This window comes from Narcine bancroftii, chromosome 6 (genome assembly GCF_036971445.1).
Source record: "Narcine bancroftii isolate sNarBan1 chromosome 6, sNarBan1.hap1, whole genome shotgun sequence".
In the NCBI taxonomy this organism is placed as follows: domain Eukaryota; kingdom Metazoa; phylum Chordata; class Chondrichthyes; order Torpediniformes; family Narcinidae; genus Narcine; species Narcine bancroftii.
In genome coordinates, this window is record NC_091474.1 from 187,129,587 (window position 1) to 187,155,320 (window position 25,734).

General features: G+C 38.7%; 1 protein-coding gene across 2 annotated transcripts in view; it reads left to right on the forward strand.

Moving 5' to 3' along the window:
• lama2 (laminin, alpha 2) overlaps positions 1 to 25,734 on the forward strand; it is a 361,112-nt gene that overhangs the window by 209,023 nt on the left and 126,355 nt on the right. For both annotated transcript variants that reach the window (XM_069886986.1, XM_069886987.1), the window contains exons 21-25: positions 9,810 to 9,990; positions 16,297 to 16,433; positions 20,448 to 20,681; positions 24,203 to 24,346; positions 25,444 to 25,623. In XM_069886986.1, the coding sequence (XP_069743087.1) occupies positions 9,810 to 9,990; positions 16,297 to 16,433; positions 20,448 to 20,681; positions 24,203 to 24,346; positions 25,444 to 25,623 (876 nt within the window). The remainder of the gene's footprint in view (positions 1 to 9,809; positions 9,991 to 16,296; positions 16,434 to 20,447; positions 20,682 to 24,202; positions 24,347 to 25,443; positions 25,624 to 25,734) is intronic.

Sequence of the window (25,734 nt, forward strand, 5' to 3'; positions counted from 1 at the left end):
GCTTTGCGGAAACTGCCAAAATGTTTGGCCTGGAAGTCAGCCTGAAGAAAACTGAGGTCCTCCATCAGCCAGCTCCCCACCATGACTACCAGCCCCCCCACATCTCCATCGGGCACACAAAACTCAAAACGGTCAACCAGTTTACCTATCTCGGCTGCACCATTTCATCAGATGCAAGGATCGACAATGAGATAGACAACAGACTCGCCAAGGCAAATAGCGCCTTTGGAAGACTACACAAAAGAGTCTGGAAAAACAACCAACTGAAAAACCTCACAAAGATAAGCGTATACAGAGCCGTTGTCATACCCACACTCCTGTTCGGCTCCGAATCATGGGTCCTCTACCGGCACCACCTACGGCTCTTAGAACGCTTCTACCAGCGTTGTCTCCGCTCCATCCTCAACATCCATTGGAGCGCTTACACCCCTAACGTCGAAGTACTCGAGATGGCAGAGGTCGACAGCATCGAGTCCACGCTGCTGAAGATCCAGCTGCGCTGGATGGGTCACGTCTCCAGAATGGAGGACCATCGCCTTCCCAAGATCGTGTTATATGGCGAGCCCTCCACTGGCCACCGTGACAGAGGTGCACCAAAGAAAAGGTACAAGGACTGCCTAAAGAAATCTCTTGGTGCCTGCCACATTGACCACCGCCAGTGGGCTGATAACGCCTCAAACCGTGCATCTTGGCGCCTCACAGTTTGGCGGGCAGCAACCTCCTTTGAAGAAGACCGCAGAGCCCACCTCACTGACAAAAGGCAAAGGAGGAAAAACCCAACACCCAACCCCAACCAACCAATTTTCCCTTGCAACCGCTGCAATCGTGTCTGCCTGTCCCGCATCGGACTTGCCAGCCACAAACGAGCCTGCAGCTGACGTGGACTTTTTACCCCCTCCATAAATCTTCGTCCGCGAAGCCAAGCCAAAGAAAGAAAGAAGATTGTCTCTGCCAGACCTATGTGCATTACTCACTTTTTTTGCCATCCAGCAGAATTCCTAGTATTTGGTGCTGCATTTATCTTTTGTAAGCAGAGATCAAGTATTTTTTTTGGGAAGTACAAAACATTATTCACATTTTTAAACCTATTATTCAAAAATCTTAAACATTTCAAAATCTGAAGCACTTCTGGTCCCATGCATTTTGGATAAGGGGTACTTGACCTGCGTGTGTGTGTGTGTGTGTGTGTGTGTGTGTGAGAGAGTGTGTGATATATATATTTATATATGACAATAGACAATAGGAGCTGGAGTAGGCCATTTGGCCCGTCGGGCCAGCACCGCCATTTTAGATCATGGCTGATCATTACCATCAGTACCCCTTTCCAGCCTTATCCCCATAACTCTTAACTCCGTTACCCACAAGAGTCTTATCTAACTCTCTTTTGAACATAGTCAGCGAATCCGCCTCTACCACCCTCTGTGGCAGAGCATTCCACAGATTCACACTTCTCTGGGTAAAAAAATGCTTTCTCATCTCCGTCCTAAAGGGCCTACCCTGTATTCTTAAACTATGCCCTCTAGTCCTCGTCTCCCCCATTATTGGGAACAAGTAATCAGGCTTCACCTTGTCTATCCCCCTGATGATTTTATATACCTCAATTATGTCCCCCCTCATCCTTCTAAACTCCAATGGATACAAGTCCAGTTTTTCTAGCCTTGCTGCATATGACAACCCTGCCATCCCTGGAACTAACCTTGTAAATCTGCGCTGCACACCCTCCATAGCTAGTATGTCCTTCCTCAAGTTTGGAGACCAGAACTGGACGCAATACTCCAGGTGGGGTCTCACCAGGGCCCTGTATAACTGCATATAACTGTATATAAATATATATACACAAAACGCACTTTATATATACTTTTATTTCAGAAGCAGAATTGTCTTAAAGATTTTTTAAAATATTTTATTTTTTGTTGTTATTTGCTATTGTAGACTTGCCAAAGTAAGTAACATAATCAGCCAAGAATCAAATGGGCAACTGGTCCCATTGTGATAAGACATGGAGAGAATATCCTTGGTGTGCATGATTGCAGCTTAGTTATCCTTTAATTATTCCATGTCCTAACGGAAACTGGCAGATGTCAATTTTGCATCACTACAGTAAATTGAGAAGTTTACCAGAGGAAGAACCTGTTTCCTTTCTCTGTGCTGGTATGCAGACAAATAACATTAGCAAGTAATGAATTGGTGACATTTCTCAACTCAAATAGTCAAGGAAGGTACCAGTACTTTTGTTTGCTGTTGTCCTGCTTATTCAAGTCAAGATGAAGACCCAGTTGAAATGTTACAGTTATTATGCTCAGAAATGCATCAAGCTCATATCACTGAAGTCACCATTTCCTCATTTATCAAGTAGGCTTAGCAAACAAAAATATAAATATCAAATGTGGTTCAAAAAACAATGAGACTCCTAAATAGCAAAAGACAGTTTTGCATTAATTATTTGTTAACAATGGAAGCAGATGAATAAAAGCAAGAAATTAATTATTCCTTGACCGAAGAATGGATGGTGGCATTGTTTACATAGAAATATAATTATTGTTGAACTGAACTGTTTTTGATAACAGCTTATTTATTGTCAATTCTTGGTATTTTATATTGCAAGAAGGCTTGTAATGATCCATAAATTTTGCTAACCTGCTTCAAACTAATTACAATGTTGGTTGTTCCATTTTACTGTCTTTCAAATCTGATCATTTTAATTCAGGGCGCAAAGATGATGCATATTTTGTATACATAACATGAAAATGTTTAAAAGTGTTCAACCTGCAACTTGTTCTGAATAGTTTATTGAGGCAAATACACCTTCTCTTCCATGTACTTTCCATGTCTTATCACAATGACAGTTGACTTTGAAATTGAATTTAAATTAACTTCAAACCGAGAAGTTATTGAAGATACTGCAGTTTCATGATGACAGGCGTGGTTTAAATATTAATGCAGTCAAAATGTACTTAAATCTATGAATTCTAAATTGAGAGTGGAAGGATTTGATTACCTTCAAGCTGGGGTTAGATCTAAAAGGCACATTTACCTGCTGTCATGTTCCAAGACTTCATTTCAGTTCAGGCTCAAGAGGCATATAAATGAAGTTCCTGGCATCTTCTCCAACTGAATGGTGGGAGTCCACCACTGTTAATGTATGAAGTCCACTGGAATGTGAGAATGAGAAAGAACTGAAAGCTGAGCATAGATATTAAGGGTGAGGCCAAGGTGATCGGGAGTAGACCCTCTCCTCACCTTATCTTAACTGTTTGAGCAACAACAGTCAAAATTATTCAAAGTTCAGAGTACATATAGGACATCACCTAAAACCCTGAGATTCTTTGTCCTGTGGAGTAGGCAGAATTTCTACTTATCGCTAGTGCAAAACTCTGTACTCAAGTAAAGGTGTATGTAAACAAAGAAATAAATAAAATAATTTTTTTTACATTAGTATAAATCTGGCAGGGATATCAGATATTTACCCTATTCTTATCCCTGTGCTGTCATTGCAATCGAAATACAGTACAGTGGGCTGGTGAATGTCATGGAGGGAGACTGAAAATAAATGCTGCGTGGATGCTCTTGTTAATGAACGCACAAAAAAGATGTGCAGCTACAGCAAATGGTTACGAAGGGAAATAATATATCAGGCTTTATTCCTAGGAGTTGGAGTTTAGAATAGGAAAGTTTTGCTGCTATTGACACAGTGTTTGTGAGGCTGCACGTGAAATACGATGTACAATTTTAGTCTCGTTCTATCAGAAAAGATCGATTAGGATTGCAAGTAACCCAGAAATTTTTCAGCTAATTCTTGGAATGAGAGGATTGTCCCATCAAAAATAACTAAGAAAAATTGAATCTAGTGTTTGGGGTTTAACAGAATGAGGACTAATCTTTGATATGAGGGGGGAATGATTAGGTAGATTTTGAGATTTTTACTCTTCTGTGAGAACATTAAATGAGGTGGCATGTTTGGATGGTAAGGTAGAGGTCATTGAAAAGCAAGAAATATAAGATTTTGTTTCCCAAAGGGTGGTGGATTTGTAGAATTTTGTGCCTTGAAGATTTTGGAAATGAGATCACTGGGGCTATTTAAAGAAGAAATAGATAATTTTTGAAAGATTGAGTCGTGGAGATCCAGATGGAACTGGTAGAGAAGAGGAGGTGGGTCCAGGCATCATGACGAGATTGAATGGCTGAGTATCTTGCTGCTGCTCCTATTTACTTGTGATGTCTTTGCTGGGTTAATGAGGAATGCAGTTGTTTATGGTGGTCAATTGGCCACACTGCTGTAGGCTTCATTTTCCATATTGCTCAATTTATCCACTAAAGCAGAATTAATGTTATATGTTTAGAGAGCAATATCTTTGTGAACTACATGATGACTTGAATGAACCTTGAGATTGGGAGAGTGTTAATCCTGCTTAAACAAACATTAACAAAGCTTGAGTTTAGTCATAATCAGCATTCGTTTACTTGGGTCATGTCATAGCTTCCAAAACAATAACCCAAAGCATTAGTGGGGATTTGGGCGGTCAAGATGAAGTGGCGAGTGCATTGTAAATAGTAGCAACAAGATATTAATTTGAAAATGTAAATACTGTGTAGTTTATTGCTTCTGTGAAATCACTTTGTATGTAACAAAGATTTGGTATTGATAAGCACTTATCGTGAATTTCCGACAATGTATGTTTCAATATAGTTCTATGTGTGGTTTGTAGTTTGAATAAACTTTTGAGAAAAAATAAAAGGGCATCAATTTGGGCAGAAATTTTGATGTTGGTTTGCTCCAATTCACACTCTAAAATGATAAATAGAGCAGAATGGTAAAACTGCATGCAACAAACACCATAGCATGGGTAATGTGCCAATCTCTCGTAGCACTACAGTGCACTGACGATAAAGAAAAGTTGTAGTGGACAAAGTCAACTTCAGGCTGATGAGTTTAGTGCTTCTGAAGTTGTTCCAAACACCACTCAAAACCTTTGCACACATGGTTAGAATTCTCAACAAAACACCAATATAACTGCAAGTTATTTCTGATTTTAAGTTTCTACATGATAAATATAATAATAAAGCGAGGAAATTAAAAGCAAGAGAATTAAGATTGAGGGTTTTTTTTACACGAATTACATTTTGAGTGAATTAGGAATTAAGTTTCAAAATCTTTTATTATGATTGGAACATAAAGCTTTTCTCATTTCTCAGAACCTGAGCTCAGGATTGGATATTATTCGTTTCTGTTTGATTTTAGATTCTTGCTTTGATATTCGTGAATTTTTTTTTTATCCTGTTGACTGTAAAGCCTAACTGTTGGTGGGATCACAAAACAAAGTCCTGCATGCCATGCCAATGCAATCCCGTTGGTTCCATGTCACTTCGGTGTGACAAAGAAGGAAACTGCATCTGCAAGCCTGGCTTCTTTGGAAGGCACTGTGATCTCAACAGGCAAATTCATGATCAGGATGTCCTGATGGCAAAACTTACTGAGAGTCGTCAGCGATGGCGGATTGGTGGATGCCCACGGGGTGCATACAAACCTACCACATCCTCTGCCATTGGGGTAAAAATGCATCTTGCCTGACTGCTGTGGTCTTCATAATTATTGTGTGGATTGAAAAAAAAATAACAGCATCCCGCAATGAGAAAATTTGCATATTTTTGTTGGATGATAAGATGCCTGGATTTTAATTTGATTTTGAACCTAATGCAAACAGACGCTGGGAGATACAAAATGGCCACGTGCAATCATTCTACAATATAGTAAAGCTTGCAGCATGTAAACGGCTTCAAGTTCTGTTCCATTGATTTTATTTCTTTTAGTTCATTCAGGGGATGTGTATTTGGCAGGCTGAGCCAACATGTAATTGCCCATCCCTAATTACTCTCAAGGTGGGGTGTGCGACCTTTTTGAAACACTATATAGTTCTTGAGGTGTGCGTATGTCCACAATGCTAATTGTTGTATCGTGTGCATTGAAGAAAAATGTGCTGTCATTTACAAGCTGCACAATGGTACATTCAATTAATTTGTATAAAATTAGTACAATTTCTTTTGTTAGCATCTGAAATTTGGTGCCTTGCTGCAGGTGTGGTATTTTGAGGTTAAGTCGAACCTTATAATTGGGTGGAGGAATTGCAACTGTTATGGTATAATCAACAGATAAGCAGGTACATAAAATGAATATTAAAAATCAATCTGGGTAATATGGGTTAATCTATGTTCATCCAAATGTTAACTTGAGTCATTAAATATAGAGTAATGGCACTATGTGAAATAATTCAGTGCAGTGGCCTAAATTTAATTAATTCCCATTTTTCATCAATTACTGTTATTATTTCACTGTGATATTCTGGATTGAGATTCTGAATACCCAAGAATGTAGGAACGGAGGTACTTCAGCTGTCTCTTCAGCCTCTACTGCCAAGGTCTCAACTTCTCTTCTGTGCAAGTCTCAAGAGCTCCCAGTTCTTTTAAAAAAGAACCAACCTTCCCCTTATATACATCTAGAGTTCAGGCCTATGCAATCCTCTGGGATTCCAAAATTCCAAAGATCTCCATCCTCTGCAAGAAGGAACTCCTTCACAATAAAAGGCTGACCATATTTTATAAATGTTAAAGACACTCCTGCATCAATATCTATTTTGCCACATACCTTTATGATCTTGAGGATTACTCCTTATGTTCCAAAAAGTACAGGACTTTTTTTTTCACCCATCAATGATAGGTCAATCCCCATACCAGAACTTGGCCAGTTCCATCTATTCTGGACGATCTCCAATGTTATTCTATCCTTTCTTGCATAAGGCAACCTGAACTGTACACACTAATCCAGATACATTGTCACCAATATCTAATACAATTGTAACAAAAATGCTTTATATTTAAGCATAATTTTTAAGTGGGTGCCATGGTGAGCGTAACACTATCCAGTGCAGTCTGTACATTCTCCCTACGTCCTGCGTAGTGTTTCTTCAGTTGCTCTAGTTTCCTCTCACCCTCCAAACTTTCGAGGTAGATTGGTTAATTGGGTATAATTAGGCAGCTCAGGTTTCATGGACTGGAAGGGCCTTTGACCTTGCTGCATCAAAAATAAAATAAAATTAAAGCACAACTCAACCACCTTGATAGCCAACATCACTGTTGGTGATCCTTCAGCAAATAGCACAGGAACTTAAAAAAAAATCTTGAAGATCTTGTCTGAGCCCTCGTTTCCCAGGGTTCTGGAGTGCCGATCTGCATAGTGGTAGCACTGGTAACTTCTCAACATTCCATGCCCAGCAGACTGCAGGGGGTTGCAGTTAGCAGCAGGGCTGGATTTCTGTAACAATAAGAGGCGAGCGATGTTTCTATTCTATTGGGTGCTTTGAATGAATCTTACTCTTGAGCATTAAAGTGCTATTTATTTAAAAAATGTATCGCCTGCTGCTAATTGCTTTTGTAGGAAATATTAAGCGTCACCGACAAAGCAAGTGATGGCAGGCACTCTTTACAATTTAAACTCTCCCAACATTGGCCTCAGTCAAATCTGCTAAGAATGCGATTCAAAGATTGTTTCAGATCTCACTTTTCTTCACAATGCACACAATTTGGAACAGTAGGCATATGGCCTAAACAGAATTTACTCTTTTTAATTATGGGAGCCATTTTGGTTATTATTTCCTCAGTAAAAGTGACTTTAAAAAACTAAATTCAATGTGCATATTTGGATGTTTTATCTATATATTTTTATTTTGTATAACTCTATAAAAGGTGCAAAAGTATTGAAATGTACTTTTGATCATTTGTATGTTTAATTTGTATTTGGAGAAGCAAACTAATTGAATATTTGAAGTTTTTGTGGATAGCATGTTTGAAAACTAAGGATTTTGCATGGTGTGGAATTGCATGCAGAAATTTGAAAGGAATCAAGCTCCAGATTTTAAAGTAGATATAATGAAATATACTATATTTCTAGACATTTATCTCTCTCTCTCTCTCTCTCACTTTTATTTATATACATAAAAAATGTAGTATTTATATAATATAATGAAGCTAACTTTATGTAGTGATTATCTCGAATATCTTGTTCGTAATACCGATCTAATATTTCATCTGTGATGTGAAGATGCATATTTTTGTCAAGATACAGCACCATGCATGATAACTATACTTAAGTTGCTGCCTTTGTGACATAGAATTTAAAGTATAATGAGGCAGAAATCCACACAGGCCATTTACAGTCACATAAATTCTCAGATGCATCATGTTCCCCATGTACATACCTCATTTATTGAAAACATGTCATCTTCAAATGAACCAGAAATAAAAGGCAACATATAAACAAACATGAATAAGGGGCAGGGGCAAGAGTAGAATCTTGAACTTGCTCTCCTATTCAATAAGATCATGATCTGATTGTTATCTCAACTCTGCATTCATGTAAATCATTGTAATCTTTCACCTCTTGTTTATTTAGATTTCATCTTTCTTGGCTTAGTTTGCACACTGAGGAAGTGGTCCAAGGATGCTTTAGAGAGAGAAAAAAAGTCACCTCATTTCTGTCTTAACTGGGAACCTTAGTTTTGCAATTCTCAGTTTTTTGATTTTCCCAGAAGAAGAAATATCTGTAAAGATCCATCTAGCAGTTTCAGAGGATAAAAAGATTGCAAGTGGAGAATAATAGATTTATTTAGCAAGGTATAGAAAATTGAAGTGGCATAAAGTTTGTATGAAGTGTGATTTCTGCAACAATATTGAAGAGAAATACACATCAGGTTGTCATTACCTTCCACCAGTGGTTATGCATTGTTCAACTCCTTGGCTTTATCACTGGTTCACTTCATTTGCCTGCCTGTATGAGGGATTGAGGACCGACATACATATCAATAAGTGAACAATATGTTTCATCTCAATTGAAATTCTCATCCACAAAGGCAGTCATTTAGTTGTACAGGAAATCTCTGGGCATATGTTTAATTGATCACCCTTATAAAATATATGACTAAAGCCAAAAACTATGTGAAAGTCATTTAAAGTCTCATACTATGACTATTTATCATTACTGTCGTCTCTTGCCTTATATGCACAAAGATTTGCCATAAAAATGGAATAATACAACTATTTTTCAATGATGTTTTTTTCAGGGAAAAGAGCTCTAATCCAACTTGCCTTTAGGAATTGCATTGTAGCTCTAATAGAATTGTTTGTACATGCCTATCTAACACAGATCCTTATGACACATTTTTAAAAGGTGGTGCAATAAAAGCAGCCATTTGGTAAGTGGAGAGAAAGCCTCTGAGCATTTGGGAAAGGCTTTTGCAGTCAGTCTCCAGCCTTAACATATAACCATATAATAGTTTACAGCGCGGAAACAGGTCAAGTCGGCCCTTCGAGTCCACACCGACACAAATGAAATAAAAATGTCAGTAGAGCCAAAAAACTGACTTTACTTTATATTTGAACTTTGTGGTATTGTAGTGTAAAATCACCATCCAAACCACATTGTTTCATGAATGATTGAAAGTTCCTATGCTTTAAAAAAAAGTTTATTCCCTTATGACATGAATAGTGGGCAGATAATCACCAAACACATTAATCCTTCATTTGTCTCATTCACTAACAGCAAATTTATTTATGTGATTTTGCTTCTATGGGTTAAACAAATGCATATTTCTTAACAAAATATAGTGCTTGTTGATTGCAGTTTCGATTCCTTTGTATTTCATTATGATTTAATCCATTAGTTAATTATGTAATTCCACATGGTGAACTAAATATTCAATTTTTCAGATTTAAAGTTCTGTTGATGTTAATCTTTCATACATATTACTGATGTTTTATAGATGGAAAATTATCACCTACATTTTTCAAGAGGTTGCATCCCTTGTAATTGCAATTCTTTTGGATCAAAATCATTTGACTGCAATGATAAAGGACAATGCAAGTGCCAGCCTGGAGTGACAGGTCTGAAGTGTGACAGATGCGCTGTTGGCTTCTACAACTTTCAAGAAGGAGGATGCACCCGTATGTTACTTCATTTTTTTTCCGAGATTCATAATGTATGATTAACAATAAACAATACAATAATGGGTTTATTATCATACACATTGTCCAGATGCATCTGAATAATGTAATAATAGTAAATGGATTGAATTAAATTAAAGAAACAATTATAACATATAATATTTGAGGAGGTTAACACATCAATACGCCATTTATTAAAAATTAAAAATCCAACAAAGGAAATTAACCACATGTAGTATGATTAAAAGCTCTCACGACTGGAAGGAGGACATAAGCTTTTATTAGGTTATAACTGAGGGTTTAGATGGGAAACCAGGTTATATATGGGTAGATGGAGGCAGAGCTGGGAGGCAGAGTCGCCCATCAGTATAACACACCACCAGTGATTTTTCTGAAAGTATACTATCATAAAACACTGAGCATTAAACCAGGTGAAGCAAGACAAGTAATATGAAGCAAAGTTATTTTGAAACTTTGCAGTGATTATGCATCTCAGGGTTTATATACTAGCTCATGTCGCAGCTGCCATTATACTTTAAACAACAGCCATCCACAGTGTGCTGTGGTCGGATCTGAATCAATTGTCACTTTAGAGTTTGTTTCTAACTTTTCCCAGTTCTTCAACTTATCACAAAAATAAATTATTTATACAATACATTTCTGATTAACCAATGAACCAAAATTCTGAATATCCAAATGCTTTTTCGGGTGAGGCATGACATCATAGTTTGGAAAAAAATGTTTTAAAAAATGTACCCACCATACTCAATTGGGGCAATAGGGAATCAATTTGACAAAGGAGACATTTGTCCACAGTTACACATTGAAGGAAATGAAAGCACAGATTATTTATTTATAAATTTTCTTCCTTTTTTTGCCATGAGTTGCTGCAACTTTGTGATAAATTGTATTGTGGAATTCTCGAATTTGAATTAAATACTGTGCTTATTCCCTGCTTGCCTGCCCGAGCCGCACTCTCTCTCCACTTGCCCGCCCAAGCTGCACTCTCTCCCTGCTCACCCACCCGAGCCGAGCTCTCTCCACACTCGCTGAGCCGCTTTCTCTCCCCGCTTGCCTAAACCGCTCCCTCTGTCAAATACCCTTTCAGCGGAGTCGCTGAAATTCTACTGGAGGACAATCCTTATGCAACCACTTACAGGTGAGGTGAGAACACAGGCTCCCAGGCAGGAGTGAGGACCTTGGATTTCCGGGCGGGATCAGCAATAGTGGTGGGGCGGTGTCGGGGATCGATGACTGTGTGGGGAGGTGTTGGGAATTGGCGACAGTCGATTCAAGCATTCTCCTAATGCTACTGGGCTGCTTTAGAGAAAATTCCCGAATATTAAACTTATTAAATTTAAAAAAAACAACACTTAACCAAGATAGGTCTGGTCGCAAGCATTTTGGATAATGAAAAACATACTGTATATGCATTTGAATTGTAGATGATAATTAAAGCAGCTGCTGATGGGAGAGATGTCACTTTATCTTTTACCGTCAACACCTCCTGATGTGATTTGATCCATCAGATGCAACCTGTATCCTTTCACAAACTGTAACTTAATGACCCAGCATGCTCAGCATTCTGTTATTACCATCAAAATGAAGGACTAACACAGATCCAACAATGATCATGTGGGAACAGTACCAGGTTCAACTTAAAAATTTGTGCCAACCTGGCAAATTAACTGAGAAAAATTACATGCGTTCTCATCAACCTACCAGAAATTTGTGGAAAACAGGAGGAAAATTCCTCAGCCACTGAAGTCATACCCAGCACAAAGGAACACGCTTGTAATTTTTGGAATGCAGTTATCTATATCCAGGACAATAGAGTAGTCTTCAGTGCATGTCAATGACTATTCATGCATGTATGCAGGCACATACACAAAGTATTCAGTTCTATTTGTAGCGAATGAGGCAGTGTGTGCTTTTATATGGCAAGGTCTAGCCAATATACAAGTTTGGGATGAGAAATGCTCCCCTGCCAGTGATGGTCTCTGTTGACAAAAACCAGCAACCTATTCTTGATTCAGATTCATGGGATCCACAATGAGTTGATAGTTTGGATATGGAATTGGCCAGCCCAATGAAGAAGGTAACAGTGGAAAGCTGATGTTTGGGCTGGAATCCTATGATCAGTGCTGTTCTGCAAGGATTAATGTTGCGACCTTTGTAGCATGTAATTGATATAAATGACGGATGAAAATGTGGATGGGTAAGCAAGTTTGCAGATGGCACTAATATTGGTGGAGTTGTGGATAGTTTAGAGGGCTATCTCAGAATACAACAGGATATGGATCACCTACAGATATGGACAAAGAAATGGCAGATGGAGTTTAATGTGGACATGTGTGAGGGTGTTGCACTTTGGGAAGTCAAATTAAAGGGGAATATATATAGTTAATGTCTGGACTCTTAAAAAGCATCGATGTTCAGAGGGTGTTCAGTATCTTTAAAAGTGTGAATGCAAGTTGATAGGGTTGTAAAGAAGGCATATCGTATAATTAGCTTCATTGGTTGAAGCATTGAGTAGAAAAGTAAGGAAGTCATGTTGCAACTACATAAAAGTTTGGTTAGGCTGTACAGGAAATACTGTGCACAATTCTCGTCACCCCATTACAGGAGGGATGTGGAAGTTTTGGAATGGGTACAGAAGAGATTTACCAGGATATTGTCTGGTTTAGAGGATGTGAGTTATGGGATGAGATTGGACAAACGTGAGTTGTTTTCTTTGGAGTGTAGGAGGCTAAGGGGAAACCTGATAGAGGTGCATAAAATCATGAAAGGTATGGATAGGGTAGAATCTTTTCCCCAGAATAAAAGGGTCACTCACTAGAGGGCTTGCATTTAAGATTAGGGGTGGCAGTGGTGGAGATGTGCAGGGCAACAATTTTACATAATGAGTGGAGAGGCTGCCAGGAGTAGTGGTGAAAGCTGATACAATAGTTGCATTTATTACAATTTTAGATAGACACATGATATAAAATGGATGGAGAGCTATCTAATAAGTACAGGCAGCAGGGTTTTACTTTGATTTGGACATCATGTTTGGCACATTCTCGTGGACCAAAGGGTCAGGTCCTGGGCTTTACTGTTCTATATTAAATGGTGGTGTCATTGCTGGGTAGACCACCATTCATTATCACATTTTGAGGATCTTCAGTAATCAGAAACGTGACAGGACCGGCTATATAATTATGTGGTGACAAGAACATCTGTTTTTGTGCAGAGCTTGGGGTGTATTCTCTCCAAAGCAAAATTATGGCAGTATTGTTTAGAAACCAGTGGATCCAATAACAAAATTAACATCTCAGGGTTTATATTCTAGCTTATGTCGCAGCTGCCATTATACTTTAAACAACAGCCACCCACAGTGCACTGTGGTCAGAACTGAATCAATTGTTACCAGCTTGTACACCTGCAAATCCAGTCTGGAAGGAGCCAGCAATATTGAAATAAATGGGTACAAGTCATCTTTTTTAAAATTTTTCACACTGTGAACCATATCAATCAAAATACATACAAACATTTCCCTCTTAAATATACACAGTGGCATTTCCTCCCCCTTTCCCCCCCCCCTCCAAACCCATTAAACGTTCAACATATACAATACAATTAACCTATTAAACAATGTCATCACACAATGAAAAGGAACAAGAAAATTGTGTCATCTACTTTTACATACTGAATCAAGTTATTTTGTCTTCTTATCATTTTAGGGGGGTGGAGGTCCGAGGCAAGCCCTCTCTGTTGTGTTCCATGTACGGTTCCCAAATTTGTTCAAATAATGTGACTTTATTTTTTAAATTATGTTATTTTTTTCCAATGGAATACATTTATTCATTTCTATGTACCATTGCTGTACTCTCAGGCTCTCTTCTGATTTTTTTGCTACAGCTAAGGCTATCATAATAAATCTTTTTTGTTCTTCAACCACTTTGAGGCCTAATTCTTTACTTCTTCTATTACTTAGAAGAAAGATCTCTAGATTTTTTGGTATGTTACTTTTTGGGGCACAGTCATCTTAATGGCCAATGGCATTGTAATTCTTTCCCTGCCCGTAGGTTACAGATATGAGCAAAACAAGCGGCAAATTTCAATGAGCACATTCGTATTAAAGTAGAGATTTCTCATGCACTGTTCCTCATTATTGCTTAAGTGGGAATCTTCTGATTATGCTATATATCAAGGAGAAAACCTCTCAATGTCTGTGATTGACTTGTTTTAGCAATTGTCTTCACATGAACTGAAACTACTTCAGCATTCATCACACCACATCTTTACAATATGACACAAATTTTTCAACCATTTCAGCAATCAAAAAAGAATTAACATAATTAATTGGTGGACCTTCTATTTATACTTGAATTGGAGAAGAGGATGCTTTTTTTCCATGCCTACAACCATTAATTCCTATCAAGCAAGGTATTGGGGGATTGGTTTGAAATGTTCAATCAAGTGTATATCAAATTATTATGACATGTTGATTGAAATCAAGGTTTGCATGCATTTGGAAAATATTCATTTACTGTCATCCTTGTAGGTCAGATATTTTCCTGGACTTCCCCATACATGTCATTGTCTCTCACCCAAAGTGTTAAACACACCGCAAGAAAAATAGTGAAATTGGGTAAAATTGGAAACTGAAGTGGAAACTGAGGAAATAATCCTCCAAGCTATCCCAGACCAGAGAGAGAGAAGGATGGGTTATTGATGAAAAGAATTTGGCAATGGTTTCATTCTTCTGTCATTTCAATTTTAATGTGAGCATCCATGTGCAAGTGTTTTCCCAAGCTCTTTATAGACCACCTGGAGGTCAAGCAGCAGATTAGGATGCTCCACATATAACTACAATCACAATGTGATATAATTTTGGTGCTCTAATGGGCTGCACTACAAAATTCACCATAGAGATCGTGAATATTTTTATATGTTTCTTTACCTGAACTTGATTAAGAATTGGAATGAACATAATAGACTTGCCTCTTGTTCTGAGGTTGTGATTATGTTTAATATGCGCTAATGATATTTGTTCTTTCCATTCAAAGTATTTTCAAGCATAGAAATAAAGTGCTCCACAGATCAGATAGAGGTTAGCAGCAAAGGGCAATTACTTTTGCTTAAGCTGCAGGATAAATTCACATGTTTGTTACTATTTTAACAGAGACATTAGCAACTTTATCGTAAGTGCTTTTGTTAAAAGAGAAATGTGAATGGATATTTTTAGCATTTGATCACAAGTAGCCAGCAACATAAATTGAGATCAAGGGGATATATAACACTGTAAAACCTTAGAAAATAGCTTCAGATGTTGAAGTACAAAATGCCAAGAACAATTAGCATCCAATGTTTTTGGGACAGATTAAGCTCATTATTGAGTTAATTATTTCAAATGTAATCCTGGCTGGCCTCTTTTCTCTTGTTCTGCATGAATTTGAGATCATTTGAATGCTGCTGCTTGTCTCTTAGCTCATGCCTGTTCCTGTCCTGTTGGGTGCTTAGACAACATTTTCTAAATTAATTGGGGTATTTGGACAACACGGCTCGTGGGCCTTAACGGTCGATTAATGTTCTGTATTTCTAAATTTAAAATTTAAAATTAAAAAAGTCTCTCTCTCTCTCACACACACACACACACACACACACACACACACACACACACACACACACACACACACACACACACACACACCCCTGATATATGTAGTTTTTTTATTTTAAATGTAAAGTCAGCAGTAAATTAAGGCCCATGTAGCCCAAATACCCCAATTAACCTCCAAATCTTGAAATGTGGAAGGAAACCCACGCAGACACGGAGAGAATGTACAAACTCCTTACAGTGCAGTATGATAGAGATTAATGGTTTCAGTTGACTTTGTATATCATTAAAGTGCTGCAAAATGGATAACTGGAATGTCAATGACAGGATTAGGTTATTACTTGAAAGTAATTTTCTGATGTTGGAATAATTTTTTTGATGAGTATTGAAAAAAATGTTGGCTTTGGTCAATTTATCTTCTTTCATCAGTCATATCATCTGTGCAAGCACTGTATTAAAATTATTATTGTTATTGGTAATACATTTCCAATGAGATGCTTCCATTTTATTGTTTATAAATATTTTCTTCTCACAAATACATTACCCATCAATATAAACAAACAGAACCTGTCTTGTAAATTCAAAATCTATTTAATTTATGTTTAACTATCTAAGCGTATGCTCGGTTCTGAAAATGCCAATTTTGTGGAGAAACTGATCACCCTTTTTGTTTCTTTTGCTTTCTATCATATTTCACCATTAAGAATGCAAATGTGCCCACGTTGGTAATCACTGTGATTCAGATACTGGCCAGTGTGTCTGTCCTCCAAACACAGTGGGTGAGAAGTGTGACAAATGTGCTGCAAATTTCTGGGGCCATAGCTTTGACAATGGATGTAAAGTAAGTTTACCAATAAATCCACTTAACATGATTGACAGACGTTCTTATCACAAAAGACGCAGGCACTGTGTCATTTTGCATTTAATTTGTATTAATATTTTTTGCTTGTAATAAAATGTATTTTTAAATCAGAAAAGCAAGATTAAAACTTTAAAGCATTTTCTCTCTTGATATTCGTGACATGTACATTCTGAGCTAACACAATGGACTGATTTGCTCAGAGACCTTTGCTAATTTTGAACGAAGAAAGATCATTATCAAGTATTTTTAGTAACTCCCGAGTGAATTTCATAGGAACATAGGAAGTAGGAACAGGAGTAGGCCAAAAATGGCCCATCGAGCCTGCTCCACCATTCAATACGATCATGGCTGATCTAATTTATGACCTAACTCCACCTACCTGCCTTCTCCCCATATCCCCTAATTCCTCTATCATGTAAAAATTTATCTAACCGAATTTTAAATATGTTTAATGAGGCAGCCTCAACCACTTCCCTGGTTAGACAATTCCAAACATATTTCCCCTTGTTATATATCCAATTTCTGTTTTATATATGAAATTAAAAAGCAGAAATTGCTGGAAGCATTCAAGAGGTGGCACTGCATCTGTGAAAAAAGAAGAGGAATTAACATGCCAGAACTAAGAAAGAAATGTAGATTAGTTTTCAGTCACAGAGAAGGAAGAGAAGATCAAAACAAAAGGAATATCTCTGATAGAATGAGACCAAATGATTTGATGGAAAAAGGTATTATTGCCACGATACCACATTTAGACTGTAACATACATGAAGTTCTTTAACTTTTGTCTACCGCAAGGCAGACAGAGAGTTGCCACTTTGTCCAATGACCCTTGCAAAAACCTACAGCACCTGGTGTTCCTAGGCGATCTCCCCTCCAAGTACTGACCAGTCCTGCACCTGCTTAGCTTCCGAGATCAGACAATCCCACGGTAGAATCGTATGCTTCTTTGCCTGTCTGACTCATTGCAAATAATCGGGCTGTGGGACAGATGGGACATCTGTGGGTCAGATGCTACTAATGGAAAGAGGGATGACTGAGGGAAATGGCAGAAAGAAAGGGTGAGTTGTTGAGTCTGGAAGGTGGCATTAGGTCTCATTGAAACAGAGTAGGAGGACACAGATACTCAAGCTTGAGTGGGGTGGTGAATTAAAGCGACAAGCTCTGAGTCATACTTGCAGTGTGAAAACAGATGATGAGATCAAATAGAGTACATTAGATTGAAGGGAGTGCAAGTGAATTGTTGCTTTGAAGGACTGCTTGGGTTCCTGTTTGTAAGGGAAGAGGTGAAAAGGTTCATTACAAGTGTGTGGTGGGGAAGGAAGAGTAGACCAGGGAGTTGCAAAGTGAGTGACTACTTCAAAATAGTTAAAGGGGAGGGGATGGAATCTTGTTGGAACTGTTGGAAATTTAATCTGTTGAATGGTAGAATGGGCTACCAGACTATGCACTTACTCGGTCCAGGAAAATAGATGAGATGTGGGCCAGGGTTCGAAAAAAAAGTGTTTCCCATGCTTTCAGTTTTCATGTCTGCTTTCCAGCACCTTTTTTTTTAAACATTTAATTTTCCAGCCCATGAGCCCACACCACCCAAATCCACAAAGTAACCTACAAACCACGTACTTTTTGTGTTGAAGGATGGGAGGGAATTAGAATACTTGGAAGGCACAAGCAGAGCATACAAACTCCTTACAGACAGCACTGGATTCAAATCCAAGATCCTGGCACTGGAATAGCATTGCATTAACTGCTTCACTAACTGTTCTGCCTGCTGGTCAATGTTTGTCCCCGATCCACTTTTCCATTTGATAACCCCCTTGGAAAGCTTCAGGTGAACCAATTTGTCTCCTATTTTTTGAGTGAAGCTCTACCAAGACCTGTTTATAAATTACTCTCTGGGTTATTATATTTAATTTTACAGAAGATGTACAGTATAATAAACTTGTAGATCAAAAACAAAAAGAAAAATATTAAAATTGCATGAAAAATTGTGTATTAAAGCAAAAACATATTGTTACAGACAAGAAATGTGCCTGGAAATTCATCCCCAGTTGATAGATCAAAATCTGATTCTGTGGTTGTGGTAGCACATCAGATTCAGCCTTTTAAATTCATCTAATTGTCACAGAGAATATAAAATGCTAGCATGAGGTTCAATATGGTTAATTAATTTTCTTACTGATTTTTAGCTATGGAATGTTAAAAATGTATAAGAATTAAGTGTGCAAAATAATTAGCATAAAAGTAGAACAGTGTAACAAAACTTACAGTATATTTAGTATGCAGTTAAGTTTATAAACATAATTTATAGATTAAAAACTATTGGCTGCCATGTAGGCATTAATTCTTATAAGTTTCAAACATAGTTTTGAAAAATATTTTGTTTTAGCTAACTAGTGTCTTTAGTAATGACTTTGCACAGTATCATGACATTTTGTAACCTTTGTTCCATATTGGATTCCAAGCTAAGTTTTGAATCTCCAACCTGTTGCCTATCAGGGCTATCTCGTTCTGTCTCTGTAATCTTTCTGTCTGACCTTGAATGCTGACGATATCCTTATAATATTTCCTTTGGATGCGATTGAATTATTTCCAACATAACCGGGAGGTCACCATTATCTTATTATGTATAAACCAGAGATTATTCAAGTGCTGCTGCCTTTCTCTTAACTCTTAACTCTTAACTCTTTCTTTTAACTCGTAGCAATCCTGTTCAGCCATCTACACTGTGCTTGCTTATCTGTTAAGGAATGCCCCTGATTTCACCTGTTTTACCAAGAACTCTCAACTGAAATGAATAGGATTACACTTTCTAAATCAACTCCAGCCTGATGCAGAATATTTCTGGGGATTTCCCATTGTAAATCATAAGACCTTTTTATAGTGGGGGAAAGAAGTGATTGTAAAGGTGGACATTCTCCAACTTTACATTGCTTCACCTACCTTTATAAAAATGGCAACAGCCGAGGTTGGATGCGGACTCCAATCCATCCAGGGGGGTAGTGCCAGAGGTGGAGTGAGTTGCTTCACCTCGCTCCATAAAGGCAGTGCCTCTGAATGCGGTTGCTTAGGACCCAGGAGCCACCACCAGGGCTGCCACGGTAATTGGTGCTAGGGATAGGGCTCCCTCCTGCCACCCAGAAATGTCCTTTTCCCATTCCTCCTCCACCCCTCGCTCCTTCACCAAGGCCGCTGAGACCAAGGAGCAAGAGGGAAGCAAGGTGAGGGGGAGTGGAGGGAGTCTGCCCCAAAGAGCGTGGAGGCTCAGCTGGGGCAAGGAGAGTCGGAGCTTGCCAGGGCCAGAGGGTGAAGGGACCTGGTTGCTGAGCTCCAAGGCCCGGGAATGCTGAGGAGTGGACACTGCGAAGCAGAGCCAGGGGGACTGAGGGGAGGGGAGTGAAGAGCCAGGCTTGGCATACCAGAGGGACAGCACCAGGCAGAAGAGCTGGAAGAAGGACGCTCAAGTTTTATAATGAGGACCTCTTTTTGTTTTCATGCGGGATCAATGCCAGTCTTCGTTACCCATAATCCCCCATTCAGCTGAAAACACTCTGCGTTTCCCTGAGTGGCTCCAGCTGTGTGTGGGATTATGGGTAACAAAGACGGGCATTGCTTGGCGCGTATGTTTGACCTCACAGTGATTGGTGGTGCTACTACACCACTCGCCCTGCCTCACTCAGCTCTGAGGACGGCTCTCATCATCGCTCTCCTTAAAAGCAATGCTGCAGCAGCCTTATAGACCTTTTCCAGAAAAGGTAAGTCTTCATTTTTTCCCTTGGTAAGCCAGCTTCAATGCAACGTCACTCCATAGAAAGAGATATAGTGAATTATCATATCATCATGTTTTAATCTGAGATTTCTTGACCCATTTTATGAAGAATTCAACATCCCATTTTCACATTCACAATAAATTTGGGATCTTAGATCTTAAACATGGTAAGCATTTTGTGAATATTTTGCATGGCTATTTTACTTACATTGTTTTCTGTATTTCAGCCCTGCAATTGTACTGCTGTGGGATCTTTAAATCTTCAATGTGATGACGAAACGGGCTGCTGCTTCTGCCGACCCGAGTTCACAGGAGAAAAATGTGACCAGTGTAGAGCAGGTTACTGGGATTATCCACAATGTCGACATTGTGATTGTAACCTGGCAGGAACAGAAAGTCAAAACTGTGATGAGATGGGAATTTGCTTATGTGTGGAACATAGTGGACAATGTAACTGTAAGGTGAGTCTTTCTTTTGTGACGAGGAAATAATTTCACCATGTAACTTCATAATACATTAATTTCATAACATATCTCACAATGTAAATGATTGCCTTTATTAAATTGTCAAAATTAAGGTTTTGTTTAGATGTTGAAATTCACTTATTTCTATCTCAAAGAAGATCAGGTGTTACTGTGATAAAGGATATAAAATAACAGAACTAAAATATAAAATTAAGGCAAGGTTTTCCTTTCCAAATGATGTATTTGTGGCAGTTGGATCTGCATATGGAAACACTAGTCTGATGACACCATATCAGTCTTGATACAATATGCCAGGGAAAACTACTGGAGGCTAAAGGAGACCACCTTGGAACTCCATCAAATTTCCATTCCTACTCCCATTGTTCCAATAACAGAGGTGGTGTTGTGCCTGTAGTTATGGTTTGGATAATTTGTGTGGAGAAAAAATATGAAAGGCAAGAGGCCAACTCCATCAGAAAACTGAAAGCCATATAGCTTTCAAGCTGCATCACCTGATGTTAGAATATCACCTGATGTTAGAATATCTGCGATTGTTATGTACTATTCTCCTCAATATTCCATACTTCCTCCTATGGGGGGCAGGGAGATTTATAGAGATGCTAGTGTCAAAGTTCTCCAACTTCACAGCCTCTTCATTAGGCAAAACTTGCACTTTAGAAACAATAAAATAATATTGTCTGCTCTGATATTTCCTTGTATCCTAACCAGTTCCAGAGTTTTAGCATTTAGCATTTAGCCATGAAAGACCTCAACAATGAAGACGCTGTTTACATCCGGTACCGCACGGATGGCAGTCTCTTCAATCTGAGGCGCCTGCAAGCTCACACCAAGACACAAGAGAAACTTGTCCGTGAACTACTCTTTGCAGATGATGCCGCTTTAGTTGCCCATTCAGAGCCAGCTCTTCAGCGCTTGATGTCCTGTTTTGCGGAAACTGCCAAAATGTTTGGCCTGGAAGTCAGCCTGAAGAAAACGGAGGTCCTCCATCAGCCAGCTCCCCACCATGACTACCAGCCCCCCCACATCTCCATCGGGCACACAAAACTCAAAACGGTCAACCAGTTTACCTATCTCGGCTGCACCATTTCATCAGATGCAAGGATCGACAACGAGATAGACAACAGACTCTCCAAGGCAAATAGCACCTTTGGAAGTCTACACAAAAGAGTTTAGAAAAACAACCAACTGAAAAACCTCACAAAGATAAGCGTATACAGAGCCGTTGTCATACCCACACTCCTGTTCGGCTCTGAATCATGGGTCCTCTACCGGCATCACCTACGGCTCCTAGAACGCTTCCACCAGCGTTGTCTCCGCTCCATCCTCAAAATTCATTGGAGCGACTTCATCCCTAACATCGAAGTACTCGAGATGGCAGAGGCCGACAGCATCGAGTCCACGCTGCTGAAGATCCAGCTGCGTTGGGTGGGTCACGTCTCCAGAATGGAGGACCATCGCCTTCCCAAGATCGTGTTATATGGCGAGCTCGCCACTGGCCACCGTGACAGAGGTGCACCAAAGAAGAGGTACAAGGACTGCCTAAAGAAATCTCTTGGTGCCTGCCACATTGACCACCGCCAGTGGGCTGATATCGCCTCAAACCGTGCATCTTGGCGCCTCACAGTTCGGCGGGCAGCAACTTCCTTTGAAGAAGACCGCAGAGCCCACCTCACTGACAAAAGACAAAGGAGGAAAAACCCAACACCCAACCCCAACCAACCAATTTTCCCCTGCAGCCGCTGCAACCGTGTCTGCCTGTCCCGCATCGGACTTGTCAGCCACAATCGAGCCTGCAGCTGACGTGGACTTTTTCCCCCTCCATAAATCTTCATCCGCGAAGCCAAGCCAAAGAACCAGTTCCAGAGTTTTAGCATTTAGCATTTAGTGGAAATATACTTTCTGCAAGCTTTCACCTCAGACTGACATTACTTTAGAATTGCACTTTTTAACTTGCATCTTTGTTTTTAATTGCAGAATCTTCTTTGTAAAGTGAGTCAAATGTTCATTTCTGAGAATTGTTATAAAATTATCCTGAATCATTCCTTTGATTGTCCCATTGTTTTTCACTGATGTAATTTTTATGCCTATCACTGATATGTTTTCTGCACATTTTCCATTTTGCAACTGGTTCTATGAATAACAAACAAATAATAATCCAGTTATGCAGAATTCAAGCAACTGGCAAAAAAAAAGTCACGGGGAAAAAAATGTAAAAAAATACTAAAATTTAAAATGAGTGCCCCTAGTGGCTAGTTTGCCAATCACGTAACAGACAACCTCAAGCAACCGGGAAATACACTTACCTGGCATCTTTCAATTCCCATTGGTGCCAGATGCTGGGAATTTTACAGTAGGTGACAAATGATGAAACATGGACTCGGTCGAGATGCCACCTGACATATTGAATATTTCCAGCTTTTTCTGCTTTTATTTCATATTTTCAACATCACCAATGTCTTTGCAATTGGAAAAAAATGAATCCAAAATAATAGTTTTGATTTGATTCTATTTATTCTTGTATTTTTACATCTGATTTGTACCAAAAGATACAAACAGACCCTTTTTCACCATATTCCACACTTAGATGTAAATGCAAAGTCCCGAACTGCATTTGAATGATCTTTTATCATTATCCAATGTGATAGTACAGATCTATCACCAATGTATATAGTGTATATAGTTACTGTATCTAGACTGTGCTTACAGCGATTGGCTGAGAGCTAAGCCATGCCTATTGTCTGGGCCTTAAAGGGTTGTGTCCCTAGCCAGGTCGGATCATTCCGGACTGGTCGGCCACCTGTGAAGAGCTCCTGTCTTTTGCTAATAAAAGCCTTGGTTTGGATCAACAAGTCTTTGATTCTTTCGACGAGCTCTCCATCCACTAATAATGAATAATCAGTTGCAAAGGAGATTAATTTCAAGTGGGAAAATCAATTGTTCTTAATCTCCTCCATGAGATGTGAACACATCCAAGTTATTTAGAATGGTCTTTGGTTTTCAAAGCCTGTGGAATGAATCAATCACCTGTCATTGCATATATCTGACCTTTATCAACATTAATAATAGAAAATCCAGTAGATTTTATAATGGATGTGAGAGCTACCATTGATTTATTTTCCCCAAAGAGGCATCTTTAGAATCAATATGCTTCAGCTTCTGATTCTATAACATTTTTAAATTGAAAAGGATGGCCTCTTGGGTAGCAAGAACACAGATGAGGAAATTTTGCTTTGGCCTGAAGATGGTATTTACATGTATTTTAATTGGTAAACATGGGATGTCCCAATTTCTAATCTTTGGTTTTGGAAGATGAGTCTCAATTCTTGAAGTGTGAGCTTATAAATTATCCTTATGTAGTGAAAATTAGGATCATGCCTGTATTGATCTTTGTCAATTCAAGCTGATTTGCTAAAATTTGAAACATTCAAGAGTATTTTCTGAAATCAATGTGTTTCAAAAGTTAATTTAATGCTAAAGCAACCACTTGTCTTGTGCAGATGAGCGTGGAAGGGACTAGTTGTGACAAATGCAAGATTGGTTCCTTTGCACTCCATTCAAGCAATCCTTACGGATGCAGCAGTTGTTACTGCTCAGGTGTGACTTCGGAATGTACTGAAGCAGAAGGACTGATACGCCGGAGAGTAAGTGAAACGCTGATGAATTTTTTTACAATTTACGAAAATGTATAAAAATTGCATCGATGTTAGGACTAATGTAGTCATTCACTAAGACTATTACACTCTCCTATATCCTGCTGCTTATTTTTGCATTTCTCTATCAGCAAAAATCCCAGAATAATTTGTAAGCTTGCTGTCATAATTTATAACTGAGCAATTGAAACTTGAATTAACATTAGTTAATTTGAATGGAAACATGTAAGCAGATAAATTTACTTCCCTTGAATGTTAATATGCAGATAATATCCTGCAAGTTTGTGGCTGAATCATGTGGAAAACTTTGATTTTAATGTTTCATACTTATTGTTCATCACTATTTCTTGGACAAAATTTTATATTTTTCCTACTGTATGAACCATTCTCCTCTCAATGCCATAATTAGTCACAAGTGAGGCTTTCAGAGCAGTTGACAGACATCCTTCCGATTCCTTTGTTTTGTGGAGAAAATAGTTTGAATGCATTCATCTTCCATTACAAGTGAAGTCAAGGTAAAACTTCCAATATCGTCATGTAATGCTACATTTAGAACGAAACATACATGAAATTCTTTAACTTTGGTATACCGTAAGGCAGACAGAGAGTCCCCACTTTTGTCCAGTGCCCCTCACAGAAACCTCCAGCATCTGATATTCCTAGGCAGTCTCCCCTCCAAATACTGACCATCCTGAGCCTGCTTAGCTTCCAAGGTCAGACAATTCAGGCTGTTAGGTGGGTGCTGCAGTTGGCTTTGACGTGGAATGGCTGGATCCAATAATTATTATCCTTCATGTATATCATCTAAAAGGCAGCACTTTAGAGTTGCAGGGCTATGGAAGTATTATACAGTTTTCCCTTATGAACAAGAAGAACTCTGGCAACATCTACATTCACACAATAAGCTTTTTTAAAAAGTGAAACAGTGAACAATGCTTGATCAATAATTTGAAATGATTAACGTTACCTGCGATTGAGTGGCTAATTTTTGTCGTTTCCTACCATGTATATCTAAATCCCAAATGAGCATTTCAGTTGAAATTTTTATACATGTGCCACATCTGACATATGCTTGTTTTTTCCTGCAGCTGATTCTTGAACCTAATCAGACCATCCTGGAAATGGTAAATAAATTCAACGATAGGAAAACCACAGATGGCATCTTTCATCAACATCCAGAGATTGTAGCGAATATTGCTGCAGTGATCATACATCTTCTCTATGAACCTTTCTATTGGAAACTTCCAGAGCAGTTTGAAGGGGAAAAGGTAATCTCCTCAGCTTGATATTAAACAGAACATTTTGATCACAATTCATTACCCAACCGACGAATGAAAATTAATGAAAAGCTTGTGGCGAGGTCACTACAGCTACAGCTA